Source organism: Hyperolius riggenbachi, chromosome 2 (genome assembly GCF_040937935.1).
Source record: "Hyperolius riggenbachi isolate aHypRig1 chromosome 2, aHypRig1.pri, whole genome shotgun sequence".
Taxonomy (NCBI): domain Eukaryota; kingdom Metazoa; phylum Chordata; class Amphibia; order Anura; family Hyperoliidae; genus Hyperolius; species Hyperolius riggenbachi.
In genome coordinates this window covers 280,727,790-280,743,100 of record NC_090647.1, presented here as the reverse complement: position 1 = coordinate 280,743,100, position 15,311 = coordinate 280,727,790, and the positions used below count along the sequence as shown (strand labels likewise).

The 15,311-nt window shown below is 44.6% G+C and overlaps 1 protein-coding gene across 4 annotated transcripts in view; it reads left to right on the top strand.

The window, feature by feature from the left end:
- Positions 1 to 15,311, top strand: part of PABPC4 (poly(A) binding protein cytoplasmic 4) — a 40,593-nt gene that overhangs the window by 3,154 nt on the left and 22,128 nt on the right. For all 4 annotated transcript variants that reach the window (XM_068268775.1, XM_068268776.1, XM_068268777.1 and 1 more), the window contains 2 exons: positions 14,045 to 14,238; positions 14,333 to 14,448. In XM_068268775.1, the coding sequence (XP_068124876.1) occupies positions 14,045 to 14,238; positions 14,333 to 14,448 (310 nt within the window). The remainder of the gene's footprint in view (positions 1 to 14,044; positions 14,239 to 14,332; positions 14,449 to 15,311) is intronic.

The window sequence follows — 15,311 nt, the reverse complement described above, 5'->3', positions numbered from 1 at the left end:
CCCCTTCTGTTTCCCCGAACCCTCTCCCCTTCTGTCCTTAGACTCTCTTTTAGCCCTCAACCCCCATGCACCTCCCTTCTCTCCCCCCCACACTCTACCCACACACCCCCTTGGCATAAGCTTTTTCCTATCCATCCTACCCCTAGGCATTCGCTCCCTGTTTCCTGTGGCCTCTGGAATGCCAGGTCCACCCGCAATAAGGTGCTTTCTGGAACTCGCTCCCTCCAGCCACCAGACTCGCCCCCACCTTTAATACCTTCACACAAGCTCTCAAGACTCACCCTTTCATGCTCGCATACACCCCTATACCAGCACCATAATATGTTCTGTTAGACACCCTCTCAACAGATGCACCTATTGTCTCCACCCCCACCCTTTAGATTGTAAGCCTCTGGCAGGGCCCTCTCCCTTAAGGTCCGAACACACGCCAGACTGGAGGCAACGACGGGTCCGTCGTCACCTCCTGCTGGGTGGGCGTTCCAACGACAGTCCGGCGTGCGTACGCACTGTCGGCGGACTGATACGGCTCGGAAGCAGCCGTATCAGTCTGCCGACAGTGCGTACACACGCCGGATTGTCGTTGGAACGCCCACCCAGCGGGAGGTGACGACGGACCCGTCGTTGCCTCCAGTCTGGCGTGTGTTCGGACCTTTAGTGTTTCCAGCTTGATTATGCAATCTTACTGACCATCACCCCTTTTGTGGACTAGAACAATCTCTATTTTGACCTATGACATTGTATTGTTATCAAATCATTTGCATGATCTTGTTTTGTTGTGAGTTTCCTGTATGTCCTACCTTGTATGTTAACCCTTTTATCTATTGTGCAGCGCTGCGTAATATGTTGGCACTTTATAAATACAATAAATAATAATAATAGTAATAATAGGAGGGCGGAAGCACCGAAACGGTAAAAATACCACTGAGCACGGCGGCGGGGAGCGGCTAACATAGTATGAGCTTCTTTAGGGAGAAAAGCCAATGCAGGTGATATTTTGGATACCATATTTCAGTTATTATTTATTTATTGTATTTATAAAGCGCCAACATGTTACGCAGTGCTGGACAATAAATATATACAATGAAACAAGGGTGACAGATATAACAAGGTTATACAACATAGAACAAAGTTATACATGCAGATTGTACAAAATACATGATCATACAATATGAGCTGGTTAAGTAGGCCCAGTAATACAAGTACAGACTGTCATAGGACAGGAGTACATGATCCTGTAGATTACACTAGGGAATGGAGGACCCTGCCAGAGGCTAAAGGTAGCCATACACTGGTCGATTTGCCATCAGATCGACCAACAGACCGATCCCTCTCTGATCGAATCTGATCAGATAGGGATCGTATGGCTGCCTTTACTGCAAACAGATTGTGCATCGATTTCAGCCTGAAATCGATTCACAATCTGCTGAGCTGCCGCCTGTCACCCCCCCAGCATACATTACCTGAGGCTGGCTCCCGGGCGTGCTGTCCCCGTCATGTGGCACCTCCGGCTCCGGCATCCACATATAACTTACGCTATCACACCAGTGACAGCGGAAGTTCAAATAGAGCGCCCTCTATTTGTACTGTCGCTGGCGTGACAGCGGAAGTTATACGAGGATGCCGGAGGCGCCATGACGGGAGCAGTGACGGACAGGATGCCCGGGAGCCAGCCTCAGGTAATGTATACCTGCGTTGAAATGCCCCGAATCGTACGCCGCAAGCCCGCTCCATACCCGCGGGCGATCGACGGAACGATTGATATCAGGAGGAAATCAATCGGTTGGGTGCGTTTAGCACAAACTATTTGACAGCAGATTCGATCCCAGTGATCGAATCTGCTGTCGATCGGCGGGAAATCGGGCCAGTGTATGGCCAGCTTTACAATCTAAAGGGTGGGGTGGAAACACTAGGTGGGGCTGTTAAATATTCAGTAGAGAGTTACTGTGTGGTAGGAGGTGGGTAGGCCATCATAAAGAGGTGGGTTTTGAGGGCTTGCTTGAATGTGTTGAAAGAGGAAGCAAGTCTGATGGGTGGTGGAAGGGCGTTCCAGAGGGTGGGGGCAGCTCTTGAGAAATCCTGCAGGTGGGCATGGGAGTGTAAAATGCGTGGGGTGGTGAGGCGAAGGTCGTTGGAGGATCGGAGGGGCGACCTGGTGTATACCTGTGAACAAGCTCTGAGATGTAGGTAGGGCAGGTTTTGTGAACAGAGTTCCGCTTTAACATCAGGACCTTGCTCCTCTTCTGTTCTGGGACGAGGACAGTCGTCACTGTGCAGTACACAAGCAGCTCTGGCTTAGGCCCCTTTTACACTTAATCAGTTGCTCTCAGTTATAACTGAAAACTGATTTTCAAACTAATGCCCATCTTTTCCTAGGGAACAGTTCACACTTAACGCGTTTTAACTGAAATCTTCTTCCCAATGCACAGCTATGGAAAAAGCGTGTACTAATGCTTACTAACTGATTAAAGTGAATGGGAACCCATATTTAAATTAAAAAAAAGTCAGATACTCACCTAAGGAGAGGGAGGCTCTGGGTCCCATAGAGCATCCCCTCTCCTCTCCCGGTCCCCGCTGTTGTGCTTGCTCCCCCGTAGCGGTATTTACCCGTTTTCGGTCAAATACCGCTGATTCCCGGCCGAAGGGAGGCTTTGGAAATACTTCGGGAGCCTAAGTGCTCCTGAAGACGGGCCGCTCTACACTGCGCACGCTATGATGTACTCTCTCGTGCGCAGTATGGAGCCGCCTGTCTTCGGGAGGACTCGGCTCTCGAAGACTTCCGAAGTCCCCTCGGCGGGGGATGTGAACGGGGGAGCCAGCGCAGCACCGGGAGAGGAGAGGGAAGGCTCATTAGGACCGAGCCTTCCCTCTCCTTAGGTGAGTATCTGACTTTTTTTTATTTTAATATTAGCTTTAAGTGTAAAAGGGGTCTCACTGTGCAGGTGCAGTATGGCCACTCTGGTACTTAAAGAGTACGGCCCGATAAGATTACCAACAAACCCTTGTCGCTAATCTTTGGAGGGACCACAAGTGGCAGTGGGGGACCGGAGGATGCTGTAGGAAACTTATAGTATCAAGAGGCATCCCAAATAGGTAAAGGGGCCCATACACCGAACGATTTTCCCACCGATATACAGCAGATTCGATCACTGTGATCAAATCTGCTGTGAAATCGTTGCGCAAATGATTGATTTCCGTTCGAAATCAATCATTCCCGTCGAGCCGTCCATGCGGAAGATTTTTCTCGATCGCCGGCGGGTTGGGAGTGCGTCGATAGGGACGTTCGAATGCCCGACGACGACGCAATACAGCGGCAATACATTACCTGATCCGGCCGGCGCGTATCCTCACTGTCACCGCTCTTCATCTCCGCGCTGGGCTCCGAGTCCAGCAGGCTTCACTTCTTCCTGCCCGGCAGGAAGTTTAAACAGTAGAGCGCCGTCTACTTTTTAAACTTCCCCGGACAGAAAGAAGTGAAGACAGCGGGGACACGCGCCGGCAGAGCAGGTAATGTATGCGGGGGGGGCAGCGGCAGCACCACCACCACAGATTGTGATCGGTTTCATGCTGGAATCGATTCACAATCTGTTTGCAGTAAAGGCAGCCATACGATCCCTATCTGATCAGATAGGGATCTATTTGTTGGTCGAATCTGATGGCAAATCGACCAGTGTATGGCCACCTAATGCTGGGCATACACAGGGTCGAGGCAGGCTTATCAATCGAGCCGCTGATGGCTCAATTGATAATATCCGACAGGTCCGATGACCCGTCAGATTCCCCGCTCGATCCCTGCGGGCGGACAATAGTGGGGAATCAAGCGGAAGATAAGCAAGTGCGAACGGAGACGCGGCGGGGGTTGATCCGGCGGCTATTCGAGCCACTGGGTTGACCCATGTATTCCCAGCATTAAGTGTGATTTTGGTACAATTTAAGGGTCATTCCACACTGTGCATGTTGCCCTGAAAGTCACACTGCCTTGTTCACTGTCACTGTAAACACACATGTTGTCCCTATGTAAACATACTGTAGGTATATCTTGATAAATCTGAGTTTATTAAATAATCTTAAAAGCATAATCAAGGTATTCATTGAACATAACACAGAATGACCATACTGTAGGTATATAATTGCGGTGTGATGATATTGTCCATTGCAACGGAAAGCAATAGATTCAGTGTAAAATGATCGTTAATTACAATCTGTACATGGTTTATTGCAAGTATTCAAAACTTTCTTCTTAAAGGGATACTGTAGGGGGGTCGGGGGAAAATAAGTTGAACTTACCCAGGGCTTCTAATGGCCCCCCGCAGACATCCTGTACCCACGGAGCCACTCACCGATGCTCCGGCCCCGCCTCCGGTTCACTTCTGGAATTTCAGATTTTAAAGTCTGAAAACCACTGCGCCTGCGCAGCTGCATCCTCGCTCCCGCTGAGGTCACCAGGAGAGTATTGCACAAGCCCAGTATGGTCTTTGGTCTGCGCAGTATGCTCCTGGTGCCATCAGCGGGAGCGAGGACACGCCAATGCAGGCGCAGTGGTTTTCTGACTTTAAAGTCAGAAATTCCAGAGGTGAACTGGAGGCGGGGCCGGAGCATCGGTGAGTGGCTGCGTGGGCACAGGATGTCTGTGGGGGGCCATTAGAAGCCCCGGAGAACTTCAACTCATTTTCCCCCGACCCCCCCTACAGTATCCCTTTAAGGCATGATGCAGAACTGGATCAGAATAGTTTTAATCCATTTTGTATTATAGGGAAGAATTGGCAGCGCATTCTAAAACCAGGCCGCATCTGAAATAACTACCAACAGAGGTGTGCAGAGCGCCATAGAGGCAAATACACACCTTGTATTCAAATCAGATGCTAAACTATGCACTAAATCCCTAACCTCTGAATAAAAACAGAAGCAAACATGAAATATCAAATTGGAGCAGTAAGCCATAAGGTAAATTTATTTTTTAGACCGCAGGAAAAAGGTGGCAGCGCTTCCCAAGACGGACTGCATCTGAATGACTAATAACATAGGTGTGCAGAGCCTAATTAATCTGTTTTGAATACAAGATGTGTATTTGCCTGTAATAATAAGAAATCTCTGAGGGGTTTGAGCGGGCGGGGATCGAGTGGGGTCATCGGACCTGTCAGAAATTATCAATCGAGCCATCAGCAGCTTGATTGATAAGGGGGAAAACGTACAGTGTATCCCCAGCATAATACTTTTAGCTACAGCCCCTCAAAAAGCATGCAGATCAGGTGCTCTGACTGAAGTCAGACTGGATTAGCTGCATGCTTGTTTCAGGTGTGTGGTTCAGCCACTACTGCACCTAAAGAGATCAGCAGGGCTGTCAGGAAACTGGTATTGTTTAAAGAGACTCCGTAACAAAAATTGCATCCTGTTTTTTATCATCCTACAAGTTCCAAAAGCTCTTCTAATGTGTTCTGGCTTACTGCAGCACGTTCTACTATCACCATCTCTGTAATAAATCAACTTATCTCTCTCTTGTCAGATTTGTCAGTCTGTGTCTGGAAGGCTGCCAAGTTCTTCAGTGTTGTGGTTCTGTGATGCATCTCCCCCCTCCAGGCCCCTCTCTGCACACTGCCTGTGTATAATTTAGATTAGGGCAGCTTCTCTCTTCTCTCTTATCTTTTACAAGCTGGATAAATCCTCCTCTGAGCTGGCTGGGGTTTCACATACTGAGGAATTACATACAGGCAGAGCTGTCTGCACTCTGCAGGAAGAAACAGCCTGACACTTCAGTGGAAGATAGCTGCAGGGGAAAATAAACACACAAATGATCTCTTGAGATTCAAAAGGAAGGGTGTATACAGCCTGCTTGTGTATGAATGTATTTTCTATGTGTGGACATACTGTACATCAACCTACTTCCTGTTTTGGTGGCCATTTTGTTTGTTTATAAACAAACTTTTTAAAACTGTTTTTAACCACTTTTAATGCGGCGAGGAGCGGCGAAATTGTGACAGAGGGTAATAGGAGATGTCCCCTAACGCACTGGTATGTTTACTTTTGTGCGATTTTAACAATACAGATTCTCTTTAAAAGGAAAAATCCATATCCCTTGTAAATATTTACCTAAGGGTCTAAACTTTTTAAATATCAATGTAAAGATGAAATATTTCTATATTTTTTTTATTTTAAACTTGTAAATAGTGAGATGCAAAATGGAAAAAATGCACCTTTATTTCCAAATAAAATATTGTCGCCATACATTGTGATAGAGACATAATTTTAACGGTGTAATAACCGGGACATATGGGCAAATACAATACGTGAGTTTTAATTATGGAGGCATGTATTATTTTAAAAAGTATAATGGCTGAAAACTGAGAAATAATGAATTCTTCCATTTTTTTCTTATTCTTCCTGTTAAAATGCATTTACAGTAAAGTGGCTCTTAGCAAAATGTACCACCCAAAGAAAGCCTAATTGGTGGCGGAAAAAACAAGATATAGATCAGTTCATTGTGATAAGTAGTGATAAAGTTATAGGCCAATGAATGGGAGGTGAAAATTTCTCACGTGAAAACGACGGAACGCGAATGGGTTAAAAACCCAGAACATTTTGCCCAGAACATTTAGGGCTCGTTCCCACTATCGCGAATCTGCTCCACGAATAACACTGGACCATACTTAGTGTGAAAGGATCCTTACCTTTTTGGCTTTGCCCAGAACTAAATGTTCTGGGTTTTTAACCCATTCGCGTTCCGTCGTTTTCACGTGAGAAATGTTCACCTCCCATTTATTGGCCTATAACTTTATCACTACTTATCACAATGAACTGATCTATATCTTGTTTTTTCCGCCACCAATTAGGCTTTCTTTGGGGGGTACATTTTGCTAAGAGCCACTATACTGTAAATGCATTTTAACAGGAAGAATAAGAAAAAAAATGGAAAAATTCATTTCTCAGTTTTCATCCATTATACTTTTTAAAATAATACATGCCTCCATAATTAAAACTCGCGTATTGTATTTGCCCATATTTCCCGGTTATTACACCGTTAAAATTATGTCCCTATCACAATGTATGGCGACAATATTTTATTTGGAAATAAAGGTGCATTTTTTCCATTTTGCATCTCACTATTTACAAGTTTAAAATAAAAAAAATATAGAAATATTTCATCTTTACATTGATATTTAAAAAGTTTAGACCCTTAGGTAAATATTTACATGTTTTTGTTTTTTTTATTGTAATGGTTTTTTTTTTTTTTTTTTTTTATAGTAAACATTTTATTTGGGTAGTTTTGGGAGGGTGGGAGGTAAACAATAGATTTATAATGTAAATGTGTGTTAATTTTTTTTTTTTACTTTCAGTTGTAGTATTACTTTTTGGCCACAAGATGGCGGCCATGAGTTTCTTTACATGACGTCACTCTAAGCGTAACACACGCTTAGAGTGACGCATCGGGGAGGGAACAGCCAGAAAAAGCACAGCTTCCGAGAGAATCTGTCGCTTTTTCAGCGGGGGAGAGCAATCAGTGATCGGGCACCATAGCCCGATTCACTGATTGCCTGGCTAACGAATCGCGGGCCGGGAGCGCGCGGTAGCGCGCATGGTTCCTGGACGTAGTTTCTACGTCCAGGTACCAAAATAGGTTAATTTAGCATGATTCCAAAATTACTGTAGTTTAAAAATTGCTGTAAACATTGGTGCTGCGTAAGGATTTTGTGATATCAGTGTCAACTTACAGCTAGCTGTGGATTTCCAAAATGGATGTAAGCTTAAATTGCGCTTATTTGAGACTACTCTAAACAGTCTTCCCATCTTTTGCATTCTGTTTTGCATAGCGTTCACCTTTAGCTGTCTGCATAGAAGCCATCTAACCTCCACCCATTCAATGCATGTGGCTGTATACATCCAGCCCCATACCATACTGCTGCTCACCATTTTCTTGCCTGCTCTACATTTACTTCACCTCTTTTTTTCAGCTCTGTTAACACCCTCTCCTGGCTTACTGACTTCCATCCACTGTACACCACAATCTTCCGCTTCAGTGACACATCACACATCCACACACACACCTGTTGTGATGCTTAAAGGGAACCTAAACTGAGAGGGATATGGATTTTTCCTTTTAAACAATACCAGTTTCCTGACAGCCCTGCTGATCTCTTTAGGTGCAGTAGTGGCTGAACCACACACCTGAAACAAGCATGCAGCTAATCCAGTCTGACTTCAGTCAGAGCACCTGATCTGCATGCTTTTTGAGGGGCTGTAGCTAAAAGTATTATGCTGGGGATACACTGTACGTTTTCCCCCTTATCAATCAAGCTGCTGATGGCTCGATTGATCATTTGACAGGTCCGATGACCCCACTCGATCCCCGCCCGCTCAAACCCCTCAGAGAGGGATCTATCTGTTGGTCGAATCAGATGGCAAATCGACCAGTGTATGGCCACCCAATGCTGGGCATACACGGGGTCGAGGCAGGCTCATCAATTGAGCTGCTTTTGGCTCGATTGATAATATCCGACAGGTCCCATGATCCGCCGGATAGATTCACCACTCGATCCCTGCGGGCGGACAATAGCGGGGAGTCGAGCGGAAGATAAGGAAGCGCCCGCGGGGACGAGCAGGAATCGATCCGGGCGGCGGCGGGAGTCGATCTGGCGGCTAATCGAGCCGCCGGGTCGTACCGTGTATCCCCAGCATTAGGCCACATACACACATCAGACCATAGATCACAGACCAATTTTACCCCCTTCCATGTAGTATGAGAGCCATACCTTCACAGTCTTTTCTATGGAGCTAAACTCCACATCAGAAAAAAATCTTTGCAAGATGCTGCACACACAGATGCTGTACAGACACAAAAGATCAGTATCTGCAAAAGATCTGTTCCTGCCAAAGATCTGTTCTTGCAAATTGCATTCATAGTCTATGAGATCTGCAGATCCTCATACACACCTTGTTTAACTGACATACATCTGCAGATCAGACAATCATCTGCAGATCTGAAAATCCATCCTGGTGGATCTGATCTGCAGATGAATGTCTGTTAAACAAGGTGTGTATGATGATCTGCAGATATCATAGGCTATGAATGCATTTTGCAGGAACAGATCTTTTGCAGATACTGATCTTTTGAATGTCTGTACAGCATCTGTGTGTGCAGCATCTTGTAAAGATTTCTGTCTGGGGAGTTAAGCTCCATAGAATAGACTGTGTTGGTATGGCTCTCATACTACATGGAAGGGGGTAAAATTGGTCTGTGATCTTTCCTTTTCCAAAGACTATGGTCTGATGTGTGTATGAGCCTTTAGAGACACAGGATCAGCAGGAGAGTCAGGCAACTGGTATTATTTTAAAAGGAAAAATCCATATCCTTCTCAGTTTAGGTTCCCTTTAAAGGATATTGATCACAGATGGGTTTAGGCCCTGTTTCCGTTTGAACCACGTGGTTCTCAGATCAACACTCAAATTTACAATAGCCGTGCAACATTTGGCAATGCATGAATGTGTGTGGTTTCTGGACAAAAGCAACCTGCTGTCAGTTTATTTCTTAACGTACGAAAAAATGCTGAAGGTGATTGTTTGTGTGTACTGCGTGAGTGGTCAGGAGTACAGTTTTAATTTCTGATTATATTATAAACTTTTTCCATCACCATAAACATTTTTATTACATGCTGATTACTGCGGTTTAAAATGAGTTGTTGGGACCCCCTCTGCAGGAAATGGTTAAGTCCCCTGCGTTTTTTGCAGATACAGAGCTCAGAAATGAGGGGATTATTCTGAAACACTGAGTAAGCTCTGTCACATAAGAAAGGGATCCATGTAATAGTGATATAATTACTTTACCGATACGGAGCATTAAAAAAAAAAAAGTGGCTTTTCGCTAAATATGTCCTTTAAGTGCATGCAGCCAGTGTACACTATAATGAGCAGTTAAAGTGACTGAAAAGAATGTGGCTGTAAGCACTCTCTGCACTCAGTGTGACTATTCTGACAGTGGAATCCTTCTCTTCGGTCATCAGCTACTTATACAGTATAATCTTGCTGTAGAAAACTAAGAGTCCAGATCTCAGCCAAGCTCCATTATAAGTATATGGAAGTACCGCCTGGTATAGTAAACCCTAATATAATAGAACTTCTGCAAATCCGATTTGCGATTCTGATTTTCCCTGGATGCTTTTCCCTGGATGCTGTCAAAGCTAAAAGAAAGACGCAGCATGCAGTACCGATTCAAAATTGGAATTACTTGCAAAATCGCTTCAAAATTGGCATCACATGCAGTGTGCAAGAGGCCTGTTTTTTGGCCCCTTCGGTATTCTGTATCCGGCTGTAGTGGAAATTGGATGAGCTGTGTTGCAGCCACTTGTAGCCTGCCTGCTATCTACACACTACTCTGGGCCTGCGTGGATTACCTCAAAAGCACCAGTCAGTGAGACCTATGCTTTCTGTGTAAGCTGCTGTCTGTTTACTGAGGGAATTGCCTGTCATCTGTGACTTGCTTGTGCGTGACTACAAAGCTACAGCATCATTCAGGCACATTATAAGTCATGTACCTGCATTTACTGGTCAGACCTATGCTTCTTGTGCAAGCTGTTGCGTGATTATTGCATCGAAATCCCTGCATATTGAGCACTGTGCATTTTGATCTAGCACGGTCTACTTGCTTGCTGAAGTATTGAAAAGAAAAAAAATTACTCCCAATTATTGACTGAATTAAGATGCAGTACTATAGTATACTTTATGTGCTTGAGTATGACCATTTCTGATATAGTAAACTGCTTTGCCTGGTCCCTCTGCGTCTACTAAAAAGCTGTTCTACTGTATAATGTATACCGCCATCTTACCACCTGCAGGGGGAGAGTAGATAGAGCAGCAGGATGCAGGGCAAAGTGTATACAAACATCAGAATCAGAATAGTTTATTTCGCCAAGCATAACAGGGTTATGCCCGGAATTGGATTTGGCACAATGCATAGCTCAAGAAAAGACATATATAATAGGTTCACAAGCATGCAAAAGACATCAAGCAGAGGAACATCAATTGGGCCTCTATTGAACACTGACACAGGTTCACTGAGGTGGGAGAGATATACACAGTGATGGAAAGATGATCATGGTTGAGGATGTACACAATAGTGATACAGGTGAGTCATGGGATGTGCAAACAGTGTAAGAGGAGAAATGTGCTGATCACTGGTGGCATTGTATGTTGCGTACATTTGAATTAGCCGCTTGTTGAATTGGGCGCGATATAGCGGCTATATGTCTATAGCGGCTATATGTATCGGTTATGTGCTGTAATGGAGAAAGGAGCCTGACCAGCAGCCGCAGGGAGGGCAGCCGACCTCTCCCTTCCTATATTGCGGCTATATGTGTATATTTAGCGTCGGAAACATTATTAGGTTATCTCGCTGTAATGGAGGGGGGGAGCCACAGAAGAGGGCAGCCCGACCTCTCCCTCCCCTTCTCTCCCCGCGCCGCCCTCCGTGCTCCGTTCTATGACTCAGAGTAATGCGCACCGACATAGGGAAGCGATGTAAATACCTACCTCACCTCCAATTGCCGCTCACTCGCCGCCTGTCTTCTCCTCTCTGGATAGCCGCTGTACACAGCAGCGGCTATCCAGAGAGGAGAAGACAGGCGGCGAGTGAGCGGCAATTGGAGGTGAGGTAGGTATTTACATCGCTTCCCTATGTCGGTGCGCATTACTCTGAGTCATAGAACGGAGCACGGAGGGCGGCGCGGGGAGAGAAGGGGAGGGAGAGGTCGGGCTGCCCTCTCTGTGGCTCCCCCCCTCCATTACAGCGAGATAACCTAATAATGTTTCCGACGCTAAATATACACATATAGCCGCAATATAGGAAGGGAGAGGTCGGCTGCCCTCCCTGCGGCCCCTCCCGTCAACCGTTATTTTACATTGCGCCCATACTATGCAGTCTGCGCCGGCAAGGAGTGTTATAGCCGAGAATTGCATTAAAAGAATAGCCGCGCCTAATTCATGCAGCGCTTTAATCGACGTGTTCGTTGTATGTTAGTTTACTGAATGTAGCAGGAATGCTCATGAATGAAGGTGAAGGATTACTATACCTGAAATACTGGCTTTGGATTGGCATATTTACCGTTGCTGTTTTAGGTTGGTTTTGCAGCTGAAGGAAAAATGTTTGAACAGGTTAGGAACCCCATTTTGATTTTGTTACAGTACCTATTATTATTCTTGTTACTGATAATGCTTTTCCAGTTCCAGTGAGTTCTGTGTAACTGTAAGCAGCCCAATAAATCAACTTGTCTAAAAATAAACTCATGAATGCCAGCTGCTACTGCAGATAGCTGGACTTCTTTACATATGTGTTGTGCTTTAGTGACTGACCTGGAGATGTTTGCATATGTTCAGCAGAAGGTACAGCAAGAAAACCTACACATAAGTAGTTACAGCTCTAAAAGCTACCATGCACTATTTGATATTTTTAATATATGAAGCGTTAGACTTGATTCAAAGAAAATCTGTTAAAGTAGAGCAGAAATCTGATGTAGTATTGATTGTACTGCTTCCACCACTTGCTTCAGTCATGTGCTTCCCTCCCACTGACTTCACCGTGCAGTCAGGGTACCTGCCTGAGATGTCTGAAAAAGGGAAGAAAAAAAAAAGCTTTCCTGATTGCTTTATCATCATCAGGAGGGCCCTAGTTTTTAACAGATTTTTGGTCTGGTGATCTACTAAAGATGTCTGATAGGGTATGGAAGCCTCAAGGTGGTTCTTCGAGTGCAGCAAGAGCAGCGCACGAATAACAGCTATTATTATTTTGTTTTTATATAGCACCAACATTTTCCACAGTGATGTACAGAGTATATTATCTTGTCACTTAAATGTCCCTCAGAGGGGCTAACAATCTAATCCCTACCATTGTCCTATATCTATGGCTGTATTGTGTAGTGTATGTATCGTAGTCTAGGGTCAATTTAGGGGGAAGCCAATTACCTTATCGGTGTTTGGGATGTGGGAGGAAACCCAGACAGACATAGGGAGAACCTATATAAACTCTGTGCTCATAATGCCCTAGCTACAAACCGGGGACCCAGTGCTGCAAGGCAAGAGTGCTAACACCTACGCCACAGTGCTGCCCTAACAGCTGCATAACTTAGTACTGCCTTGAGAGGTGCTATACATTCAATATTTGACCAGATATTTAATGAAATTGCATTGATATCTTGTGGTGCATAGTGGTAAAACTATCAATATATACCAGTTGATTTCCAATCAGGGTAATTTGGCTTATGTGCAGGGATTTTTTTTTTTTCTAATTTGCCTTCACTTTGTGTGCAGTAAAACTTGTCATACTCTATACTATAACTACATATAGTGTGTCAGAGGGGAGTGTACTGGGCGGGCATAAAGTGGGATTTATATGAGAGAGCTGTAGTCTATACAGAGGGTTCTGTTCACCTCACTCTGCTATATTGCTTTATTTCTGTATTTTGCTGTATTGTCCACTTTCCCAATTTTTAATAACCAATTAAAGTTACATTTTAACAGTGCATATAGGGACCCAAATGTTCCTGCAGGACTAGTATTACTATGTCAATTCCCCAAGTACCTGTTTTTGAGTAAATTTGTGTCCATTACTCTAGAATACCCCACCCTCACACCATTATGTTGTTAGAAAACCCAATTCACTAGTTAATTATGCATAGAAACTTGTAGATATCAGACCTACAATAGAACAGGCACAGAGAATGTTGTCTGCTAATAAAACGGAGGTGCATTATGTTGCCTTGTTCAACTTTGATGTTATATGTACAAAAATCTGGGTTAGACAGGAGAAAAGAGGACGTAGCAGTAAGTGGATCAACATTTTAGGATATAAGGATAAAGGAAGGCAAAAGCTGTGTGCAACTTTTAAGAATAGTTATGAATAATTATGACTAGGGCTGTATGAAGTCTATACTGATATAAGAACATTTAACCTATTTCTAAATGTTTTGTGCATTATACAGTACGGTATTTACCATGGCATAGAAGTAGTATGCTAGGAATCAGCTGTTCCTACACATTTACCTAAAGGATATTTTTTATTTTTCAGCTGAACGGGCTCTGGACACCATGAACTTTGATGTGATCAAAGGGAAGCCCATCCGAATCATGTGGTCTCAGCGGGATCCGTCTCTAAGGAAATCTGGAGTGGGCAATGTTTTCATAAAGAATCTTGACAAATCGATTGACAACAAAGCACTTTATGACACTTTCTCTGCATTTGGCAACATTCTTTCATGTAAGGTCAGTTTCCCTCCTTGCTCTTTTCTGCCTTTTTTGTATGTGGGATGCACATTGTGAGATATTAAGGACTCCTCTAACACACACTCTCCTACAGGTGGTGTGTGATGAGAATGGTTCCAAGGGGTACGCTTTTGTGCACTTTGAGACACAAGATGCTGCAGACAGAGCCATTGAGAAGATGAACGGCATGCTGCTCAACGACCGCAAAGTGTGAGAGGAGTTGTGTGCTGGGAGGGATGGTAGACTCTTATAGAGCTCTGTTATAAGAATTGACTTGCAAATGGTTTTTGAATTGATATTTTAAGAGGTCCCATAATGACTCATAGCAGAACATGAATTATTATTTATGATATCCATTTTATGTTCTGTATCCTAGTTTTCACATTATAAATGCTTGTTATAGCTATATATTGCTGTATGTTCGTATACAACCCCGCCTTCCCAGTGATGTTTAGCCTGGGCTATGATGTCACACAACCTTCTGCATCAAAGCACTCTGGTAGATCAACTGGTATTAATGCTTATTACATTGGGGGAAATCCCACAGTGATTCATTCTGCCAGCAGTAAAGATGCTGGCATCACCTTAAAATGACTCTGAAGCGAGTCTAAATCCACTTTGTTAATTTTGTATTAATGTTAGGCACTGTAAGCCCTGCTAAACCCCAAATCCCCTCTGCTGAGTCCGGGGAGCCCTTCCTGTTTGAGGCAGAGCTTAGGGCTGTAACTCTGCCTCTTTGCGCGTCAATCCCTGCTGATCAACCGCCTCTCCCCGCCCCTCTCAATCTTCCTTCTTTGAGAGGGGCTGGGAGAGGCGGAGATCCGCGGGCAGATTGACGTGCATGGAGACAGAGCTGCAGCCCTAAGCTCTGCCTCCATGGGCAGCAAAATCCACGACCAAGAAAGTCGAGGATTTTGCACAGGGGATTTAGGGGGGGGGGGGGGGAGGGGTTATAAATTCCTCGTTTTGCTGCGGGGATGCGGCGGTTTAGCATGGCTTATAGTGCTTAACATTAGTAAAAGTTAACAAAGTGGATTTAGACTTGCTTCAGAGTCTCTAACTCAAAAATGTAA